This window comes from Arvicanthis niloticus, chromosome 8 (genome assembly GCF_011762505.2).
Source record: "Arvicanthis niloticus isolate mArvNil1 chromosome 8, mArvNil1.pat.X, whole genome shotgun sequence".
In the NCBI taxonomy this organism is placed as follows: domain Eukaryota; kingdom Metazoa; phylum Chordata; class Mammalia; order Rodentia; family Muridae; genus Arvicanthis; species Arvicanthis niloticus.
Genome location: NC_047665.1, coordinates 64604365 through 64619384, shown reverse-complemented (window position 1 = coordinate 64619384; position 15020 = coordinate 64604365). Strand labels below are relative to the sequence as shown.

At 41.3% G+C, this 15020-nt stretch overlaps 1 protein-coding gene across 2 annotated transcripts in view; it reads left to right on the top strand.

The window, feature by feature from the left end:
- Window positions 1–15020, top strand: part of Rsu1 (Ras suppressor protein 1) — a 177077-nt gene that overhangs the window by 115147 nt on the left and 46910 nt on the right. The window contains exon 9 of one of the 2 annotated variants that reach the window (XM_076939509.1): window positions 209–227. The exons of the other annotated variant lie outside the window; for it this stretch is intronic. Within the exon in view, the coding sequence (XP_076795624.1) occupies window position 209 (1 nt within the window). The 3' untranslated portion in view covers window positions 210–227. Of the gene's footprint in view, window positions 1–208; window positions 228–15020 lie in introns of those variants that run through there. 2 annotated transcript variants of the gene reach the window in all.

Below are 15020 nucleotides of genomic sequence, written 5' to 3'. Positions count from 1 at the left end.
AAAAGAGGTAGGCCATTCCTGCCATTGGGCCTGAAATTTCGTAGCCTATGGTGTCCACTGTGGGCATTGTCATCCCATTCTAGCCTGATGCCATTTTAATGTATGTGTTTTTATGTAGGAGTTTCTGCAGGACTAGGTAGATTTCCATGTGACTTTTTTCAAAAAAGGTTTTTAGAATTAATTATCCCTTCCAATATTTTTCTGGCAGGGCCCTAGCTTCAAAGCATTGTCTGGCTACCTAAACTAGTGCCACCAACTGAAGAACAAGGTTCAAGACTCATCAGCTAAAGAAGACAACACAAATTGAAATGTATCACACAGCAGGAAAATAACCCAGATCCTGCACTCTAAATCTGAGAACATAGACGAGGGAAGGCATATGGAATTCCCTCAGCCACTGTTGAGTCTTCAGGAACTGGGGCCTTCTGATTCTTATTGAGAACACTGTTCTGAAGTATTTGGTGTTCCACATTCCAAGCCACACCCACCGTGGCACAGCCTGACCTGTTGAATTGGGGACATGAAGTGTGACATGTTTTTAAAATATTTGGCCTGTTTCCATGTGGAAGAATTTCATCAACGTACAACTCCGGATTTCTGTGTTCAATGTTCTTACAAATTGGATCAATTGTCTCTGTTACTACAAAACTTCTCCTAATTAAATTTTCAATGTTAATTAAGTGTTTCAGTGGGTGGGTGGAGATGGCATTTTATATTTCTCCTAAAACATAAAATCATTTTAGTTATGTGCACGAGGGAGGGAGGAACAAGAGCAGGAAACTGAAGCAAAGTTAAGAAGAGAGGTAGGAATTCCAGCTAGAATTAAGGGAGAATTCTTCCTCTTGAGGTTGCATGTGTTTTAATGGTGTGGCTGCCTACCCTATGAGAGATGCAGCAGCTGCACTAAACTGTTGAACCCACAGCCTCTTTTAGTCTGTTTCTGGCCAGTGAGCCTTTGCAGGTCCTGGAGGTGTATACTTTCCCGCAGTGCCTGGGGATCCTGAAAAGACATTGTTATTTAAAAGCAGAATGCTGTCATATAACCAAAATAGGCCTTGAAGTCATAATCTTCCTGCCTCAGCTTCCCAGGTCTTGTGATTATAAGTATACACCACATGCCCAGCTGCAAAAAGAAATTATTCTGAACCATAGGACATCTGAATATCCACAAAAGAAATACTAGTTGTGAACTTTCTAGATGCCACTTATATGTGAGCCTGGGGAGAGGAGGCATCAGACTCTTGATAATGAGCAGGTTCCACCTTGGACAAGTTTTCAGCCTCAGGAGGCAGGCAGGGTTTATCCACCATGTGGACCTTTAGGAGCTTCAAACAGGTGGTCTGAGTTCAAATTGCAATTTTACCTTCTGTCATACTGGGGTAGTTACATATTTTTTTTTAATTGAACATCTCCATCATAGAACATGTGGCCTACAATAAACTACATTTTCAAAATATATAGTTTGATGTTACAGTCCTAGAACATCTCACTAAGCCAGATAGTTCTATCAAGGGTTTCTTTCTTTCCTCCTAGGACCCACATGCCTCGCTCTTACACCCCTGGACCTTTGTCCACATGTATTTGCATTAATTACCAACCTACTTTCTGACTACATAATAGTTTAGCTTTTTTTTTCTTTTTTATTGAAAGAATTGCTTCATATAATATATTCTGATTATGCTTTCCCCTCCTTCAATTTCTCCTATATCCTTCTCACCTCCCTACCCACCTAATACTATTCTTTCTCTCTCTCCCTCTCTCTCTCTTTCTCTCTCTCTCTCTCTCTCTCTCTCTCTCTCTCTCTGCCTCTGTCTAGAAAGCAAAAAGGCAAACAAGTAAACAAAAGAGAATTTTAAAAAACAAGGGAAAAACACAAGAAAAAATAAACACACAGAATCCATAAGAACACAAGTTCAGAAATCTTAATATATAAGCAAAATACCAATAAGACCAAAAAAGAAATGGGGGAGGGGGGCTGGGAGTAGTATGAGACAAAAGTGTCTACAAAAACAAAAATACCATTGCCTTGTTTTGTGTCTGCTGCTGGACATGGGCCTACTCTTACGTGTGGATAGTATAACCAGTGGGAATCCATTGGAAAAAATTAATTTTTCCTTTCCCAAGTGATTGTCAGTTACAGATAGCACTGGGTCCCTTTTTTACTTGAAGCTGTGCAGGCCCTGTGCATACTTCCATAGACTCTGAGTTCCTGTGTGCATCAGCTCTGTTGTTTCCTTAGTGTCATCTATCCCTTCTGGCTCTTCTAATCTTTCTACCTCCTTTTCCACATAGTTCCCTGAGCCCTGAGGGTAGGTGTCTTAGTTAGTGTTTGACTGCTGTGAACAAACACTATGACCAATGCAACTCTTATAAGACAACATTTAATTGTGGCTGGCTTACATGTTCAGAGGTTTAGTGTATAATCATCAAGGCAGGAAGCATGGCAGCATGCAAGCAGCCATGATGCAGAAGGAACTGAGAGTTCTATATCTTCATCTGAAGGCTGCTAGCAGAATATTGGTTTCCAGGCAGCTAGGACGAGGGTCTTAAAGCCCACACCCACAGTGACACACCTATTCCAACAGGGCCACATCTTCTAATAGTGCCATTCCCTGGGCCAAATATATGCAAACCATCACCGGAGGGTACATGAATATATCTCATTTAGCTCTGAGTATTATTGCAAAACTCTCAGTCTCTGCACATTATCTAATTGTGGGTGTCCTGTTAGTTCCCATATGCTGCAAAGAAAAGTTTTTCCAATGATCCTGAGAGATGAACTGATCTATTTGTGTAGCAGAAAGTCATGAGTCATTCCTTTAGCAGGAAAATACAGTATTTTATTTTCTCCTAGGCCTATGACCTATGCAATCTAAGATTTATGAACACGTTAGCAGTGTCAGGCATGGGTTCCATCTCATCACGTGGCCCTTAAATCCAACCAGAAAGTGGTTGGTTAATCCCATGACATTTATGCCACGATTGCATGGATGTGTCTTGCAAGCAGGCCGTTATTGTATATTAAAGAGTTTGTAGCTGAGTTACCCTTACTCCTCTTGTAGTGTGCAGAGTTCATCTCGGGACCAGGAACACAAGCCAGTACGAGTGAAGTCTCAATTAGGCACCAGCTCAACTTCTGTGTTCCACAAGACATGTAGGTCTTATCTTCAGCCACCCAGAAACTTGTTGAGTGCCTTGGCAGTAGCTTGAGATGTTTGGGGTTTTTTGTTTTTTTTTTTTACAGCCCCTTTGGACAGTGACTGAACTAGATAGACCCCATTCCTAGGTCTGCAAGTTTCATTTGATGAAGATGTTGGAGCAGTGTCTTCCTTGAAACGTTTTCCATTTATATTTCTTGTGTATATGTACTTATTTTGGGAAGCTTCTACAGCAGTCACTTTCCATATAACCTCTTAAATTCCCCTTAGTGCTAGTTGTCCCGTCTCATATTTCCTTTCTTGCCTCTCTCACCCAGTTCCCTCCCCATTCTTCATCCCGCTCCAGTCTCCTCATGGACATATAATAGATACCCATTTTTACAAACTCTTTCATTCTCATTTTTTGAGAGTCAGTTATTGCTGTTCCATATATCAGGAAGTATATCCTTATGGTTTTATTTCCCATTAGTCTAATTAATAGTGATAGTGAGTTTTAACAAATGTATTATATGGTTCATTAAATTTTTGTACAAATTTCCCAAGATTCTCTTAGAGTACTATATTATTTATTATTGGGTACTGAGAGTCTTTAAATCTTATAGACCCATTATTTAAATTTATCTGCCAGATTCACATGTTAACATTCTGACACCCAAAATGATAGGACTGGGAGAATGCCTTTGTCCACCGCCCTCTGACAGTTCCTCATCTTATTCCTCCTCCCAACTGTCTCCAAGAGAATGCCCCCACCCATCCCAACCTCACCCTACCCCTCCTGCCAGGCTTCCCCACTTCCTGAGGCCTCAAGTCACTCAAGGGCTCGATGCATCTTCTCTCACTGAAGCCAGAGCAGGCTGTCCTCTGCTATATATGTGTCAGGGGCCTTGTACCAGCTAGTGTATGCTTTCTTTAAAAAACATTTTCAATTAATTCTTTGAGAATTTCATATGCTGTGTTCTGATCATTATCTATCCTGCATCCCCCAACTACTTCCAGATTAACTCCTAGTTCCACACCCCCAATTCATGTCCCCCCCCTTTTTAATAACTTATCAAGTACAATGTGTGCTACCTGTGTAGTCATGAATGTGAGGTCATCCACCAGAGCATGGCTGACTACCAAGAGCCACACCCTTAAAGAAAACTCACTCTTCCTTCCCCCAGAGGCCTTCAGTGGTCCATGGGTTCCTCCGTTAACTATGGAGGCTCATGAACCCTTCCCACTCCATGCTGGAGTGTTGACTGGCTTGATCCTATGCAGGTCCCATACAGGCAGCCACAGCTATATGAATTCCAAGCTAGCATCCTGACCACAATCTCATACTTAAGTATTCCCTGACCCCTGTCTCTTACCGTCCTTTGCTGCTTTTCTGTGATGGTCCCTGAATCTTGATAGGACAAGTGATATAACTGTCCCCCTGTCCCCAGTGTGGCCGAGTGCTCTGCTGACATCTCCTTTCTCCTCTGAGCCCAGCTGTGATTTTCTGAGTTAACATTTTCTAGAAAACCTACCAAGAGTCTGTGAACTAATACTAGAACTTGTTACAGGCGATCACAGTTGCTTTGTTTTAACATTGGATGTGTAAATACATCGTGAAGAGGGGATGAAGTGACCTTTTCTGGGAACACAGTGCCACTGGCAGGTGAAGGTATCTTTCTCTGCTTATGTGTGAAGAAGACAGGTATGCCCTCTGGATAAGCAAATAGCCAGACACACAAAGTTCATTGGCTCGTAGAAATTTGAAAGCAGAGCCTAATAGAATCAGGCTATATCAGAGGAGTTCTTTGGATAAGAAAGTAAGGGAAGTTGCTGGTTTGCAGAAGATATTTACAAGAGAATCCTACAGGCCCTTAGGAGTAAGGCAGCCTGTGTTGGAATCACTACTTCACAGGCTGGCCTGCATCACCAAAAAGAATCATAGTGTCCCAAGTCCAACATCATCTGTTACCTGCAGTGAGTGGCAGAGTTGAGGCCACACTCTGCATAGCTGTAGTTGAACATTTGCTTTGGAAATAAACTCAGCACCACACAGCACTGGTTTGTCTAAATATTTACACTAAGGAATACAAAATGCTGATCTCTGTGGGTAGACGCACAGATGGAAATTCTCCTGAGTGGCCAGTAAGCATTGCAGGTGGAGAAGAGTAAAGCAGCAACAAGGAGAAAAGGAGGATGTTTTTATTTACAGATAGAAAGGCCATACGATGTGGCTCTTTTATTTACAGACATAGGTAAGGTTATGAGGTTGGAAAGCCCTGTGAGGGGTAGAAGAGCAGATGACCCCATAATCTTCTGAAATGCACACCTATAGGATAATAGTGTGGACTTACTTAAGTCTGTTTCTAACTTTTTATCTTCAGCTTCTTTAAAACTAGAAAGATATGGAATAGTGGTTATTTAATGTCCCAGCTTACTTTTCAGGAAATAAAATCCAATCCTAGCACAGTTAACCTAGCTGCCTAAGGAGACAGAGATTTCCCCACGGGATTTCAAACCCTGTTACCCTGCCTGAACCAATTCTTCCCACCCAAACCTCATGTCCTTTCAGAGCTACTACTGGATTCTCCTCAGTCTGCAGATTTGAGACCTTAGTTCCTTTGGGGGCATTTAGCCTGAATAACCTGTCTCTCCTCAAGGCCAAATAATTATAGTAACAGAAAACAACCCCACAGCTCATGGTTACTGGATGATTGTTATTTAATCATCACAACTCAAAGGAAGTACTACTTAAACCTCTCTGTGTTGGAGGCATGCATGGTGTGTGTATAGGAGTGGTGTGTGTGTGTGTGTGTGTGTGTGTGTGTGTGTGTGTGTGTATGGGGTGTGTGGGGGGGGATGTATGTGTAATATATATGTGTGTAGTATGTATATATTCATGGTGTATGGGGTACTGTGGTGTGGAGGTGTGGTGTGGGTATGTGTGGATGTGAGGATATGGTATGGGGGAGTGATTCTGTGTGGTGGTGTGGGATCTGTGTGGTATATTTGTAGTGTATATCTGTGAGTACACCATTGGAAGCCAAAGCAAGGCATCCAGTATATTTCTCTTTCATACTTTCTACTACTTGACAATGTTTCTTACTCAACTAGAAGCTCAATTTGGGGGGGCAGGGAATGAAGAGTGAAGGATGAAGGTGTTGGGCAGGAGGCTAGCTGCTAGTGAGATTGTGAGTTTCTGCCTCAGTACCGGTGTTGTAGGCCTGCCTTTGCCTTGTCTAGCCTTTTATATGAGTGCTTATGACTCGAGTTCAAGTCCTCACGCCTGTAGAGCAAACACTCTTCCACAGAAGCCCAACTTCTCAGGCCCCTGTCCTCTCTAGAAAAGGAAAACCAGAGATCCAAGGGAACTGAGATTTTCCCAGAGTTCCACTTAGTATATAGACGAGCCAGAACTCAAACTTGGGGCTCCACATGGAGCTCAGGCCTAGCCTACAGATGGGCTATCATGAGGCTACTTGTGCCTTTCCCAGAGCTGGAATAACATGACAGTTGTCTTACTGTCATTCATTAAAATACCTGTAAGCTTCAGGAGGCTTAGTGGCCATGTGGGAAGTGGAGGACATTACAGCACATTGTGTTATATGAGGGCACTGTTTTGAGAATTAAGTCAAGAAGATATGCAGAAAGTTCTCAGTAGTTCATTTTCACTGGTAAGCATACAATCACTCTAAGAGTCAGCAAGCTTCAGGTCTCGTGTTCAAGTCCCCAGCACCAATGTGGAATCACAGTAAAGGAAATTAGATTTAAGACAGCTTAAGAGCGCAACCCAGAATCTAAGCCCAGGTACCCCTACTTTTATTTCTTATTTGTCGTTACCTGTAAGGAGAATAATTGGAAAAGCAAGTCTTAAAAATGCTCACTCTGGTAAGCCAAGTTCGGATTCTGAACTAGACAGACAGCCCAAGCATGTTTTATCTTTGATAAATGTCAGTTTCCGCCTTGAGATCAAGACAGACACATAGCCTTTGTGATTCAGTGATCAGGAAACAGCATCTCAAGCGTGGGGCACAGGAAAAGCTCAAACATGCCCCAATTGGGAGGTTATTTATATGTAGTTACATCCTTTCCGAGCTATAGCAGGACCGAGTACTGTGTCTTTACCCTTTCTTTGAGCTTTCATGTACATTTATATGTATATATGTTACTCCCTGTATTTCTGTGTTATTTTGAAAGGCACAAATAAGAGTTGTTAGTTCAAACCTTGAAAGTAGTTTGGCATCAGAATCTTGGGTATAGGAATTCATTTGTCAGGGAGTCTGTGGGTCTTTTTTTAGTGGGCAGTAGAACCTAGCTATAGAGTAAAACTTGACTTACAAAATTAATCTGTAATACTCACAGGCAAAGTGCCGAAGAGATCAAAATTAATCTTTAAAAAATACCAGGCAAAAAGGCAGATAGGCTAGACTCAGAAGACAGTGGTATTCATGGAAGTGACAATTAATTATTTAATTCCAAGGACACATTATAGTCTACAAATATATATCACGTTCACAATTGACTACCTATTTTATGTGGCAGAATACCAGCTTTGCATATTTATTAAAATTATTCATAACTGCATAGCTGCCTAGATGAACTGTTAGGTTCTTGTCCTGTGTTCCAATATATTATTTTGTCCATTTTATCATGGCATGAGACCAGAAATTTGTCTAAATTTCATAGTGACCTGTGGTATAGTCAGCATCAGCGTATCCTAAATCCATATTTCATCAGTTACATTTTGCTTAATATAATCTTTTATTTAAGATTTAAAAAATAGTAAATATGCATGATAAAAAAACAGTTATTTAAAAAAACAAGCTATAGAAAAGTCTTCGTTGAATTTTTTTAAGAGAGCTATTATTACATGGTGGGTAATTTGGTGTCAAATAGTCTTTCTTACCTAAAAATCCACATAAGACATGGATTTTTTTTTTTTTTTTTTGGGAGTGAAAAAAAAAAAAACCAAAACAGTAGTTTTCTCAGCATGGTGTCTTCCTTAGGTGTTATGTGTTGATCTCTATGTTAATGTGTTTTTCTGGTCAGAGCAAACAACTATGTGGAACAATGACTTCTGAAGACAGTTGGCTTTCACTTTATGTTCTGAGCCCACAACATTTGCTAAACTCTCTCTCTCTCTCTCTCTCTCTCTGTGTGTGTGTGTGTGTGTGTGTGTGTGTGTGCACGCACGCACTTGTGCCTACACAAACCCAAAGAAGAATATCCAGTGTCCTGCTCTGCTGCTTTGTGCCCCATTCTTCCAAGAATGAACCCGGAGCTAGACTGTCAGTCAGCAGCTCCCAATGATCCTCCCATTCCTACATCCTCAGTATTGGGGTTGCAGGTGCATACATGGTCACACCTACTTTTTTTTCCTGTAGGCGATTGGGCATCCTCGTGCTTGTATAGAAAACACTCCTATCTAGCGGACCATCTCCCTAGTCCTCTTGCATAACCTTTTAGACACCACTTAATAGTGCCTGCCTTATTGTAGCCAGGGAAATGTACATAAGATAACGCATGTAGGTCCCTGAGAACTGAGTTTGGCATGTAGTGCTCATTTAATAAGTAGTAATTGTTGTAAGCAACAGTGATGGTGTGTCGTAGAACGTCACGGAATGTGTGAGCTCGAGTTTAGGAAAGGTGAGATGATAAAATGACATTTGTCTCCTATAGTATGTTTCTAAACTGATAAGGAACAGGGAAGACTTGAGAATCCAGACTATAATAGTGAAGCAGCCCCTGGAGACACCTCAGATAATGAGTTGGGTGCCCTCCCTTGTATAGGTGGAATGCAACTCCCAGTGGGAAGTGGGTTCCTCAGGGTCACCCAGCTAGGGCAGGGGACTAACTAGCTCTCCTGGCACACAGCTTAGTCCACAGACTGCAACAAAACACAGGCTTATTCACAAGAAGCAACCACTGAATTACGTGTGGGATTGTGTAAGGAGCTAAGATGTGGCAGGCAGTGTTGGGTAGTATAAAATACTTCCGTGCTCCTTTGGCTTGGTCTTCTAGTCACTATTGATCTTCCAGGGGTGCCTTTCCACATAATCAAGAGGCTGCAGCTTGCTCCACCCTCAGGGCAGATAAACAGCTCTGTATGAGTGGTATACTGGTAGCTGTACCTTCAGGAAGAACACAAGAGGAATATCTGCCTTGGAGTCTCTAGAATTTCCCTGGGGACCTCATAAATATCTAAGATTAAAATGAAGCCTTTCTTCCTTATAAAACAGTCATGTATTAAAGGGGCTGCATTCGATGCTTCTGAGCTATATATTTTAGTGGATTCTATAAAATTCTCAATAAAGGGAAGGTCACTGTTGGGACCATAAACTGTGTTCATGGAGGCAAATTTAACCCAGGTCCCCAGGGCATATAAGAATTGAACAAACTATGTTTCTTTGAATGTACCCCTTTTTCCTTGTCACCTGTGGTAAAGATCCCACTGCTACCAGATTGGTCTCTTAGAGGCAGTAACTAGACTATGCCTGGTTCTGGGGCTCACCTGTCCCTGAGTAGGAATCAGAAGAGATGTGATTTTTGTCTGGTAAACAGCATGTGATTAGGAGCGTCCCTTCTGATGGCTGCCGTTTTGTATTCAAGGTTAAAGTGAAAAGATTGTCGTCACACCCATTTATGGGGTGTATACAGTGGATTCCTGTGTCTTCTGTATTTTGCTAGGCGACCATGTGGGCAGCTAAGAAAGACCAGTGGTGACCTTTGCTTGCTGACGACACAGGTTGTTGTTCTGCACAGTGAGTAGCTCTCCCTGTGACCTTTCTGGCTGTTGGTACAGCCTCCCAGCCTACAGAGAGAGCCTCCTGCACCATACAATGGGGAGATAATAGTCCCGGGCTTGTTCCACGGAGTGGTTTTGAGGCTTAATTGAAGAATATTTTTGACCCATTATCAAGAGCATTAGGAGGAAATGTTCAAAGAGATTTGATGCAGCTCCTTCAACTGAAGAAAGTAGATACTCAAATAAGCAAATTATAACCTTAAATAGTCATCCATCTTTATGTTCAGTCCCTTCATCTTTTCGGAATAAAGACTTCTCTCTTCACTCTGAGGGCAGGAGATGGCGGGGGGGGGGGGGGGGGGAGGTGGTGCAGAGCAATCCTCAGCACCACAAATGACTCCTCCCCCCCAGCATGTGCAAACGTGTAGCACCCTTGTTTAGAAACGGAAGGCTTTGAATGGACTGTCCTGAATAAATTTGTCACTGCACAGCTAACTCCGTCTGCCAGGCTGCCATGGCACATACAGATCTGGTTGGAAGATATTTCCGGGAGTTAGGCATTGCATCGTGAAGCAGAGCGACAGTCTGAGGCATGAATGGGCTTTTCTAAACATTATTTCTGGCTCCTTTCTGTTTTTATACCAAGAAAACACTCTCTCCTCCTTTCAGACGTACAGAAGTTATTTCTTACTGAAGGATTGTGGAGGGTTGCCCCCCTCCAAGTATCATTACCACTGACAAATTCTCGCTCTGTCAGTTGTGGATTAGAGTCAAATTTAATCTCATCCTCAACTTCACAGAGTATTTAATGTCATCTTGAGCTTGATTCTTTGATGATGTTATCTTTTAATTTTTAAGATGGCAGGACAAAAATGCAGCCCAATTTTCTCTTTAATTAAAAACAAGTCTGTATGATTCAGCATATGAACGATCAGAGAGTCTCTAACTGATTGAAGTCTGGAAGCTTCTTTGCTTTTTAAGCAGAAATGGAGCTTCAGCCACATTTTCTCTTATGGCTTCTTCTTCATCCCTATATCCCAAGGTGTCTACAAATGGATTGCAAGCCACCAAAAATGCATTTCTAAATCTATGATTAAATTTTGCCATGATTATGATATTCATAGGTTAGTTAAGCTCATTAGAAATTCATTTGGAAATTCACCAGTTTTCTTGGGGAGGCATGGTAGCCATAGATACTGTAGTAAATTGATGTCTGAGCTTCTATTGTGTCAAACCTGTGTAAATTCGAGAAACTATCTGATCAGTATCTGAGGCCTTAACATGGCAAAACAGTATTAATTTTGGCATAGACTGTATGATTTCCAGAAAAGTTATATTGTCTAAAGTCTTTTCTGAACAGCTACTTTTAGCCACCTGGAAGACACTTCCATTGAAGAGGAAAGATGTCCATTTTGTGGGTGTCTGAAAGAAAAAGCAATCATAGAAATGATAGTTTATGGGACTCCGAGTCTCTAAAAGCCTATTTTACATGGACGGCTAGCTACAGGACAAGTCAGAGAATGGGATTTTAATAAATATGCCACTGAACTTGCAAGAGAGCATCAGAGTTCCTCAAAGAACCCTAAGACTTTGTGGGGCATGGGAAACCAGGGGCGTGGGCCAAACCTAAGGGCTGCTCCAGAAACAGCTCATCTGAGAAGCATGGCACTTGATTGTTTAGTTGCGTGGGGAGTAGAGGGCAAGGCCTGGGGTCTAGCTGAAGGGCCAGTCTTACAACAAATGACAGAGCCAGAACATGCAAAGTGGTCATGTTCTTAATGTAGAACCTGGGAGAGCCAGTGAGCTTATGACCAAAATAGCAGGCACATGGCCAAATGAGTGTTTTGTAGTTGTATTAACACACACACACACACACACACACACAGATGCATAATTATCATGTTATCTTTGCTCTTTTTGCAAGTGTGAATGTATGCGGAAATGAATAGGAAGAATAAGGTCCCCCTGGGTGTGTTCTGATAAAAACACCTGCCTAAAATACACAGGTGGCATGGTTCCCTGTTGGCGGAAGCCTCTGATAGCTGGTAGTGATGAGCAGAAATGCTCTCTGGAGGAGAAATTTCAACATCCAGCACCCTCAGGATCCCTACAGATCCAGTTCATGTGAAGTTACCATGAGGAAATATTGAAAGCCTTCTGAAACTTCCCAAGCAGGGGAATAATGGAAGCCAAAATGTGCAAGACTCAGGGCCCACATAAAGAACAACTCTAGATCTCCTGTGTCTTACGTATGAGATGCTGGATCCTGGATATAGAGAACACAGGAAAAGTATATTTTTTATAAAATCAAGCAATGATGAGACCATGAAATGGCCAGATTGTTAAAATTAGTGGCATAGAATCACAGAATTAAAAAGCATAGTAATGGCATCATAGTTGCTTTTGTACTTGCTGTAAGAAGAGCAGTTCAGCAAGGAGGAGGGTATTCTGGCTCACAGTTTGAGTGGGCAGTTGTGGAGACATCCTGACTGAGAAGTAAACCAGCCCTTCACATTGCATCCACAGTCACCAACACAGACAAGAATTCTGTCACCTACCTCGTGTCCTCTTTTCCAGTCAGTCCCGAGCTCCATCCAGCTTGTGTTAAGAATGAGTTGCCCCCGGTTAAACCTTCTTCGAAACAACCTTACATGGTTGCTCAGAGTTGTGTTGTCATGGTGATTCTAAATTCAGTCAAGTTGACAGTGCCTGTTCACCATTATACATAGTGATTTAAAACTCCTATATTAAGTATTGGTTTAAGAGATTGGTCTGGAAGATCATGAAAAAAATTATGCAACAGGAAGGAAAGAGGAAACTGGTAAAGAGCAATTAAGGCATAGGGATAATAGAATGCCAAGGGTTCACACATGCCTATTTGAAATCCCAGAACACTACAGTGTTGAATGGAGATGCTATCAAGAACTATGAGGGACCTGAGACTTTCCTCTCATGTTAATAAGTGGACCTACCTCAATTTTAGGGTTACTAGTCTAAGACATGGTACTTCTGAAATCAGACACAGAGGGCCCAACAAGCCACATGAGGTTCATGATCAAGATGGATCCTCCTGCTCCCCATGTCTCAGGAATGACGCAGAGTGGCCCACAGAGAATACTGGGCTTGAACAGGTTCAAGGCAGATGGGGTCCTAATGCTAAAAGGTGCATGTGAATAGGAACTCCCATCTCTAACCAAGTAGCTGTCTCTAAATGATCTTAATCACAGAGGAACTATGAGCTTCCTCCAATGGAGTCTCTCACTGGGTATACTAGCCACACCTAAGAGGCTAATACCAAATGGACTCAATGATATGTTTGTAGACATTTTTGTCACATATTATCTTATTTAGATATTTTTAAAAATTCTTATTGGCCTTTTTCTTATGTATTATGGTTTCTAGTTTTGTATTGTTTGTGTGTGTGTGTTTGTTTTTTTTTTTTTTCCCCTCTCTATCTCTCTCTGTTTAATACTGGCTTTTGGGGGCTTTTTTGTTTGTTTGTTTGTTTCCCTATTTTTTCCTCAATTAAGAAAGGGAATGGGGTGGGTAGGAAGGTGAGAAGGATTTGGAACAAGTTGAGAGAAGAAACCATGATTCAGATATATTGTATGAAAATTTGTCTTTTAATAAAAAAAAACTAAAGTGGGCTGTAGACAATTGTGCACTAATTCTGGAGGCGGATATTATTCTTAACATCAGACAGTGAATGGAGCAACCAACCATCATTATCTTTCAAGCATCTTTTGAAAGTTATTGTAGAATCACAGTGGTCATGGCCTCTTCCCATAAAGCACATAGAAGTGTGTGTCCCTTGAAGATAGATTCCCCAGTAACAGAGGGCATTTGGTTAAGGCGTGAAGGCTTGAAGATTTTCAAGATTTTTGAACATTGGAACCTTCAGAGGATGTACATCCCATACCAAGTGCCATAGTTAAATACATACTGAGACCTGTCATGTTGGAACTGTAGGTCCAAAGACTGAACAAGAGACATTAGAAGGAGCCAGTGAGGAAACAGAACCTGGCAAACACATTCCATAAGTTTGTTTTTGGTGTTTGGTTTTTGTTTCATTGGGGTGCTTTTTGTTTGTTTGTTTGTTTAATAGTGAAGAATCAAAGATAAACATGACCGTTAAGAGGAACAAGAAGAGAAAACATGGATTGTCTTATCATGTAGACACCAAAGACTTTTAAAGCTGTGCTAACCAAGAGGTATGGTAGTGCCGTGTATAAAGTTGACATAGATAAAAGACCAGTAGCCAACAATAGAAAGCCCACACAGGTGTCACATACATATGTGGCAGCTTCCTCTAGGACAGAATAAGAATTCAAGATGCCTGGGAGAGATTGGGCCCGCAAATGATGCAATTACAAGACAGCACGTGTGAAATAGCAAAGTGAAATCAGACTTATTACATAGAAGTATTCCAAGTATATTAATTATTGGAATATTTAAATCATGAAGAAAAAAGCTTAAAGGAAGGAAAGTTATAAAACTTTCAGAGGACCCAAAAGAGAACATATTTATTTTGTCTTGTTGGCATTACTAGGTGTCAAACCCAGTACTACCTTGTGCATGCCAGCAGGTGATCTACCACTGCGTTTCATCAACAGCCCCAGGAATAGCCTTTTTCTCACACATTGGAGAAATATTTCTTACCCTGTGTATAACAAACAAACAGAAGGCAATAAGCAACAGAATAAAAATCTTTATAGAAAACACTGACAAATTCAGTAACATATATATATGTATATATTTCTTTTCATCTAAGGATACCATTAGTAAACTAAAATTACTTGCAACTGGAGGAGTGGGCCACACTTTCAATGGTAACATACCATTTAAAACACTAAAAGAAGCTAAGTCAACCCCCTTATTGTACAGCTTAATTTTCTCATAGTACAAGCAGCATGAGCCAACTGTGGTCCAAAAATATTAAATAGAAGATTCCAGAGAGAGCTCGTTAGTTTGAAATTGCATGCTGTTCTGAGTAGTGTGCTGAAATGTCACTCTGTCCCTCCGAGAATGTGAATCATTCCTTTGTCTGGCATATCCATGGTGTATATACTAAACACTTGTTAGCCACTTAGTACTCTGCTGGTTATGATAGAGCTGATAGGCTCCATCAGTATTGGTACTGA